Source organism: Triticum dicoccoides, chromosome 3A (assembly GCF_002162155.2).
Source record: "Triticum dicoccoides isolate Atlit2015 ecotype Zavitan chromosome 3A, WEW_v2.0, whole genome shotgun sequence".
In the NCBI taxonomy this organism is placed as follows: Eukaryota; Viridiplantae; Streptophyta; class Magnoliopsida; order Poales; family Poaceae; genus Triticum; species Triticum dicoccoides.
Genome location: NC_041384.1, coordinates 50444364 through 50451864, shown reverse-complemented (window position 1 = coordinate 50451864; position 7501 = coordinate 50444364). Strand labels below are relative to the sequence as shown.

At 43.5% G+C, this 7501-nt stretch overlaps 2 protein-coding genes across 4 annotated transcripts; both read left to right on the top strand.

The window, feature by feature from the left end:
• The first annotated feature begins 479 nt into the window (after positions 1-479).
• On the top strand, positions 480-3822 carry LOC119271167. Of its 3 annotated transcripts, none has more exons than XR_005134436.1 (5): positions 480-647; positions 1436-1842; positions 1986-2169; positions 2261-2351; positions 3492-3822. XR_005134436.1 is itself a non-coding variant. In XM_037553094.1 (5 exons), exons 2-4 carry the CDS (start codon positions 1458-1460, stop codon positions 2309-2311), a joined length of 651 nt encoding a protein of 216 aa, XP_037408991.1. In that variant the 5' UTR covers positions 488-647; positions 1436-1457; the 3' UTR covers positions 2312-2351; positions 3492-3822. The 3 variants fall into 3 exon arrangements, 2 of the variants coding, with proteins under 2 accessions (XP_037408990.1, XP_037408991.1); XM_037553094.1 differs by having other exon boundaries at positions 488-647; positions 1436-1873; XM_037553093.1 differs by lacking the exon at positions 2261-2351 and having other exon boundaries at positions 482-647; positions 1436-1873.
• Positions 3823-4363: 541 nt separating this feature from the next.
• Positions 4364-7290, top strand: LOC119271894. The gene is made up of 3 exons (XM_037553540.1): positions 4364-4774; positions 5663-5797; positions 7061-7290. Exons 1-3 carry the CDS (start codon positions 4585-4587, stop codon positions 7288-7290), a joined length of 555 nt encoding a protein of 184 aa, XP_037409437.1. The 5' UTR covers positions 4364-4584.
• The last annotated feature ends 211 nt before the right edge of the window (positions 7291-7501 follow it).

Below are 7501 nucleotides of genomic sequence, written 5' to 3'. Positions count from 1 at the left end.
CGTAGTTTAGTTTTAATTAATGTTTTAGTTGATGTAATGTGGACGCGTGGACTCTCGCCGGCCTTTCTGGCCGGCATTAATGTTTAATTAATATCTTTCTATTTTTGAAATAATTGTGGTCTATTTTTTTCACGTGAACTAAAAATTGGATCGCGTCAGCGTTGGGCGTGTGCAACGGACAAAAAGCGGACAGAATGGCCGTCCGTTTGGGTCGGCACGCATTGGAGTTGCTCTCACTAAACCGAAATTGCGTGAAAAATCTTAATCAAACACACACAGCCCAGCGTCCGAGCTCCATGCCATTGCTTGTGATTGATTCTGGTGGTCAAAGGAGAGGCCAGACCACTTTCAGCCCCGTCTTCCCGAAGCGGCAATGGATGGAGAGCTCTTTACCCGGTGCAGTACCCGGGCTTCCTTATGTGGCTTCGGTCCACCTGCTCGTCCTTGCCCCGGCCACAGAGGGAATCTCGCCGGCCGGCACACATCTCCCTAATGCCCATCCACCCGTCTCCATCCCAATAATGCACCCTTCGTCTCTGTCTCAGTAGTGCTAGCAGCTCCGTCCCTGACATCTCTCCCAGCCGGCTCTGCGCCACGGCATTCCCGTCCGGCCGCCGCCAACGCGCGCCTCCGGCGATTGTGTGCCGGTAAGTCCCCGCCCCTGTATGCCTAATCCATGTGCGTAGTCACTACTCAGTAGCAGGAAGGTTACCCAGTCACCGTAGCAAATCGATCGACCAGGACCTGGCCTGCAGTTCAAACCATGGACGACCATGGCATGGCACCGCTCCTCACTGACAGAGGACGCGCCGTGAGCGCCCCCGCGCGTGCTCCCCTGCCCCCTTCTCCAACCCTTCTCCGCCCGCACTTCAGATCTAGGCATCTAGCCCATACACATGTATCGTGCTCTTGCCAAGTCGCCGGCTTTGGTGCCCTTGCCAAGTCGCCGGCTTTGCCATGTCAGTAGAAGCTACTCCCTCCGTTCCAAAATAGATGACCCAACTTTGTACTAAGTTAGTACAAAGTTGGGTCATCTATTTTGGAACGGAGGGAGTAGCTAGCAAGCACAAGCTGCTACACCCTAGCCTAGATAGTCGCTGGAGTAGTACAGATGTTGTCGGGCCATGGGCAAGGTGTCCGCCTCTTCAATCTCTTTGCAACCAAATGAAGCATTCGCTGCTTTTCGCTAACCACGACATGCATGGTGTCCGAACAAGGAGTTACCAGGAGGCTACATCTGCTAATTAATCAGAAACATAGTGTCTAATTCTTCCGATCCTTCCTGTTTTCCCATCCATGCATGAAACAGATAGACACCTCACCTGAATTCAATAGATATCTGTATGTACACTACTTTTACTACTAATTGTACGTACATCATTCATGGATGCTAATTTGATGCATCGGTTGTTTGCTACTTCTGGTTTTGTTACAGGTTCACACACGCAGACGCAGACATGGCTGGTGGGGTTGAATCTCAGTGGTCCATACGTGTGTTTGAAAGATTTGAGCGTTCTGTGGTGCGACTGAACCATGGAGGTCTTTTTCTTGGCACCGGCTTCGTTGTTTACTGGGACGAGTCCCGGGCGTGCCTCATAATAACATGCCATCATGTTGTTTCGCGTGTACCGATGAGTGAAATCCTGGATGCTTACTTCTCTGGGAACACTATACCATCTGCTGTGCGCATAGTTCGTCGCGGCAACGACATCAAAGACCTTGCTTTGCTTTGGGTCCAACGCATGTCTAGCCAAGTCACAAGACCTCCCGTTGTTATGGACTTCTTCCAGCATCCAGTGGCACCGGGATGGGACGTTGTTCTGCTTGGCTATAACGTTTTGCGTAATAATTTTATCCTGGAGCCCTCAACCTGGTCTGGCCGAATCATGCAATTAACCTGCTTATTACTCCTACTATTCAATTCCCTTTTACCTCTGCATGTCATGCCTGGGTTGAGCTAGCTAATTGTTGTCTGTTTAATGCAGTTCCCCGTCAACCAATACACATATCAAATATAGTTGCACAAGCACTGGAGGCATGTCTGGGTCACCTATTGTCCTGGCAGGAGTAAACAAAGTCGTTGGGGTGCATTTCATGAGCAGTGGATCGACTGGGTATGCGATTTGCACCCAAGCTATAAGAGAATACTTAGAAGAATATTTACACATGGTAAACCCTCAAGTTGGAATACGATTAATTTTGGTAGAACATTAGGGTATAATGATTTTTTTTGCTTATTTATTTCATATATTTGCTATAGGACAACCTATCGATCCATGAGCTGCTTGCCATAGCTGCTGAAGCAACATGAAGCAGTGCAACAGGGTTCGAATCAATGAGAAGTTAGCTAGGTAAATGATGATCTCTTTCCCAAAATGCTCCTTTCCAGCAATAATGGACACTTAGATACTTACTTAGGCCTCCTTTGGTTCATAGGATTGGAAAATCATAGGAATAGGAAAGTCATAGGAAATGAGATGACATGCATCTCAAATCCTATGCATAGGAATAGAAAAAGAGATGCCCTTTGATTCACACCATAGGATTTTTTCCATTGAGTCTAGGCTAATGTTTGTTTTCCTATGAAATGTGGAGGATAGGAAGAATTCCTCCATAGGAATAGGATTTCATTCCTACAAACCAAAGAGCTCTGAAGGAATTTTTCCTATAGAAATCCTATCCTATGAAAATCCTATAAAATTCCTCCAAACCAAAGGAGGTCTTAGTAGTTCCATTCAATTAATTGCTACTTCGTAGTAGCATTGTAGTAGTTGAGATATTTCTTCCCAATGACTCCTTTGCACTAGGATTGAACTAGAATTTCCTGTTGACTGCTCTTAGGCATATTCATATGCTATTTTTATGGCACAACCAAATAAAATTTTAATTGTGGTACGGTATCAATCCTACGTTTATGTTTTAGCTGATCCCACAAATCAAGGAGTCTTGCATACTTCGCCGCAAAAAAAGGATCGTATACTAATTTAGTTGATGTACCAGCATCTCTTTGCAAGTCAAGAAAATAAGCAAAAACATGCACTCCATTTTGTAAGTTAATATGAGACCTATATAAGTGGTCATGCATATGCCTTGAACATGAGTATAATATATACTTAGCTGTGAAAAAATAGCATCATTATATTCTTACATTGGACTGTACAGTTGTACTTTCATAAAATTTACTCTTTAATTAATCCCAAATTTTATTAGTTTGTACTACCTCCGTTCCTAAATATTTGTCTTTCTAGAGATTTCAAATGGTTACCACATACGGATGTATATAGACATATTTTAGAGTGTAGATTCACTCATTTTGCTCCGTATGTAGTCACTTGTTGAAACCTCTAGAAAGACAAATATTTAGGAACGGATGGAGTACATAACAGCTAGCTCTAGTTTTAATTAGGAATTGAATATACACTGGAATTTTGTTTGTCGTTTTCATGAACATGAAACATGTTTTCTGATCAAATGTACACTTTGGTTTGCAGAGAGCAGCTGGAACACTGGATGTTAGCTTGGGGATGCAATATGAAAGGGGGTTTTGTTTGCAGAGAGCAGCTGGAACACTGGATGCGAACTTGGGGATGCAAGATGAAGGTGATCGGAGATGATCGTGGGTGCAATTTGCACAGCAGCGTAGTTCTAGACTTCCTAGCTAGTTGTAGTAGTATGCTTTATTGTTGAAGACTCTGAAATGCTTAGTTCCTGATAGTTCGTTGGCGTGTGCGCATACATTTCAGATGTTGCTGCAGTTTGGACTTTGGATTATATATGTGGCTATGTTTCCTTAACATGTTAGAGCAAACATGGTTGAACTGCTGTTGACTCGTTTAGCTATATATTGCAGTTCAGTGCCTTCTTTTACGAAATTAGATGGACAGCGCACGTACGTGGCAGGGCCTAGCATACAATGACCTGATAATATATCTCCATGTACAACAATATATGCAATTTTACAGCTGTATGTGGATAGTACATTCTTGACATTCAGCCAAATCATCAAAACAGACAATGTAAACCACAAATTAAGCTGAAATGCCTGCATGCGGTTTTGCCTTCTTGTTGCAACGCCAGGTCAGTCTCTGCCAACAACAGAACACATTGTTGGCGGTGTTGGTCGATGCAGAGACTTGATTGAAGAACTGTGCTTTTGCTCATCCTCAGAAATTATAAGATTATTCAGATAACTTGTACAGCTTATTATTCAGATAGATTCTTGAAAAGTACTCCCTCTGGAAAGATTTATAAGACGTTAAAGAATTCGCAGTTCATTTCTCGCGACGCTACGAAATTTCTTGCGTTTCCCATTTTGCCCCTCCGCTCCCACTCACTGTCTCACTCGCAAGCTTCCCCATTCCCTTTTCCCTCGCACCCCCAAATCCCAGCTCGTCGCCTCCCTCGCCTGAGTCGTCGTCATCGCTTGCTCTCCGTCACCTGCGTCGTAGTTGCCGGCTCTCCCTCGTCGTCCTCGCCGGCTCTCCTTCAACATGGCATTTTTATTCACTGGCGGCCGAATCTGAAGCAGCGGGAGGAGCTGCAGTTGGTACTGGTCTGTATGGTGGAGAGGAGTGATTGGAGAAGATGATGGTGATGGATTTTTGGCGGCAGCGAGGAGCAGCGGGAGGAGAAGCTGCTTCAGCGGCGGCGAGGAGCAGAGGGAGGAGAAGCTGCTTCAGCGGCGGCGAGGAGCAGAGGGAGGAGAAGCTGCTTCAGCGGCGGCGAGAAGCTCCTCCGACCACCATCTGCTGCTGCTTCTACTTCCCCGACGATGGTGAGTTGCAGTTGCTGCTTGTACTCCATGCTCTTTTGCTTGTACTGCTAGAGTGGTTGTGCTTGTGCCGCTATGTCTTCTGATGCTGCTAGATCATCTCCTACTCAGAGTAGGAGTAAGTCTTCTGGTACTCCATGTTGTACAATTTGTGACTCAGATCTGGGTCACAATATGAGTAGGAGCAGACTACTGTACATGCACTCCACATGGTTCCGTTTTAACTAACCTGGTAGCAGACATTGTATAAAGAAAAGTGAAAATGCAAAGGGAACAAAGAAATAGATCTGGCGGGTAATAATTAGTATTCACTTAGAAGTGATGATCATCACAATACATAAAGTTGCATTGCACGCTTAATGATAGTAGGATTTCTTTTAGGAGTAGTCTACTAAAAGGCTGAAAGTACAGTACTCTACTAAAAGTACTCCTCGTAAGAGTAGTTAGAGTGTTTGCTCAAAGTAGGATTTCATTTAGGAGTATAGTCGAGCAAGTTTACAAGTTGCAGAACAAAATGCTCTACTGAAAGTACTCCTTGTAAGAGTAGTGTGATGCGGTAAATTTACTGTACATTCAGAAATTGAGTAAATTTACAGTAAATTCAGGACTGCAGGAGTACATTCACTGTTTTTTCTCCAAGTGAATAGCATGTGTTTTCCCCATTGGCCATGTGTCATTCTAGAAATAAAATTAGTGCATATCTAATGGTAGTAGATGTGCTTAGCTGAAACTTTAGGAGTGATTTTTGTTAATGTTAACGTTAATGTTAGGAGTGATCTTATGCATTTATAATGTTGGTGATCTTTGTTGCAATGCTTTGATGTTGTTAATTTCGGATGGAACCTGAAATCTGTGTTGGGTTAACAGGTGCATCATCCTAACATTCAGCAGGTTTAAATGTTGCAGATTTACTGAAGATGCGGCTCCTGATCATGTGGGTCGTCAAGATTCTTGATGTGGTTGAAGCTCCTGAAGATGTTGATCATGTGGGTGCTGATCGCATGCTGCTGTGTCTGCCTCTTAGCTGTAAGACTATCATAGTACTTGGAGTATTTTGTTACTCCTTGTGATAGGAATATTGTTCCTTAGAGTATTTGCTTGGAGTATTTTGCTTGGAATACTTGTAGGAACATGGGGTAGACAAACAAACTCTCCTTTACTGTACTATAGCTAAAACAAACTTTCCTTTCCTCTCATCTCCTTTCCTTACCTCTCCAAACACTATCCAAAGAACAACACAACTTGCATATTCCAAAACAAACAACTTTCATAAATTATTCAGAAACTCTCGGAAATTTAAAATTCAAAAACTCGCATAAAATTTTAGAAACTCTCAAAAATTATAAAATTCAGAAACTTGCACAAAATTTTAGAAACTTCCAAAAATTATAAAATTCAGAAACTTGCATAAAATTTCAGAAACTTTCACACTCCATTTCAAATAGCACATATGGAGCACACATTTTAAGCAACACATATGGAGTACACCATTTCAAACTACACAATATGATCCATTTCATACATTCTTACAATACATATGGAGTATAATCCATTTCCACAAACAACTTAAAAACAATATAATCCATTTCGACAAACAAGACTCCATGGATGCATTTCCACAAACAAGTCTCACGATAGCACTACAAGTCTCATCAAAGCACTACAAGTCTCAACATAGCACTACAAGTCTCAACTTGCTACTGTTGTTGTGCTGGTGCTGCTCTTGCTGATAATGCTGCCTGGTATTCATACTGCTGATAATGCTGTTGTTGTTGTATTTTTGCTATTGCTGATAGTGCTGCTAATACTGCTTGCTAATGCTGTTGTTGTTATGTTCTGCTCCTCATCTTGATTAGCTGCTGGTCCTCTTGATCAACTGCTCCTCTTGATCAGTTGTTGTGTTAATGATACTCTTAATGCTTTTGTTGTCGTACTCCTGAGTTCTTGATCTCTTGATGTGGAGTAATTTGAAGTTCTCTTTTGTTGTCCTACTCCTGTACTCTTGATCTTGATCTGGAGTACACCTGATCCTTGATCTGGAGTAATTTGAAGATCTCCTGATGATCTGGTGTTGTGCTATGATGAGAAATTATTGCTGTTGTTCATATGCTGAAAATTCTACTACTGTGATCTGTTGCTGCTCTTGAAGCTACTCTTCTTGATCTTGTACTCTACTGTCAAGCACCTGGATCTTGTACTCAACTGTAGTGGAATTGATTTTGATCTTGTATCTTGCTGATGTGTCGCTTCTCCTGTTTTGCTGATGTGTGTTGCTGAATTGCTTGCCAGGTGTTGCTTTTCCTTGCTCTGGGCGATGCGAGGAGTACCTGGGAGAGGAGCAACTGGGCGCGAGGAGGAGGGCCAGGGTGCGGCGACGACAAGGCTGGGCGCGAGGAGGGGCGCGGCCAGGCGACGGGGATGAGTTCCTGGACGAACGGCTGACGAGGGGGCGAGCGCCTGGATGCTCTCTTTGCATGCTGTTACCATCTCCTAGCAGTATAAACGAATATACAGATTGAGGGCAAAAAAAGAAAAAGAGATATATTTCCATGGCTCCATAAAACGTGAAACACGACGGTACAGGGCAAACATGAAGCGCAGGTAGTCATCGGCGGCGGCCCAGGATGGGGCGCTTCTAGTTGCTGTCACCAGGATGGGGACAATGCAGGACAATAAGTTTGTACATGCAAATACTACTCTGATCCAAATTAACTGTCGCAACCCCCTCCC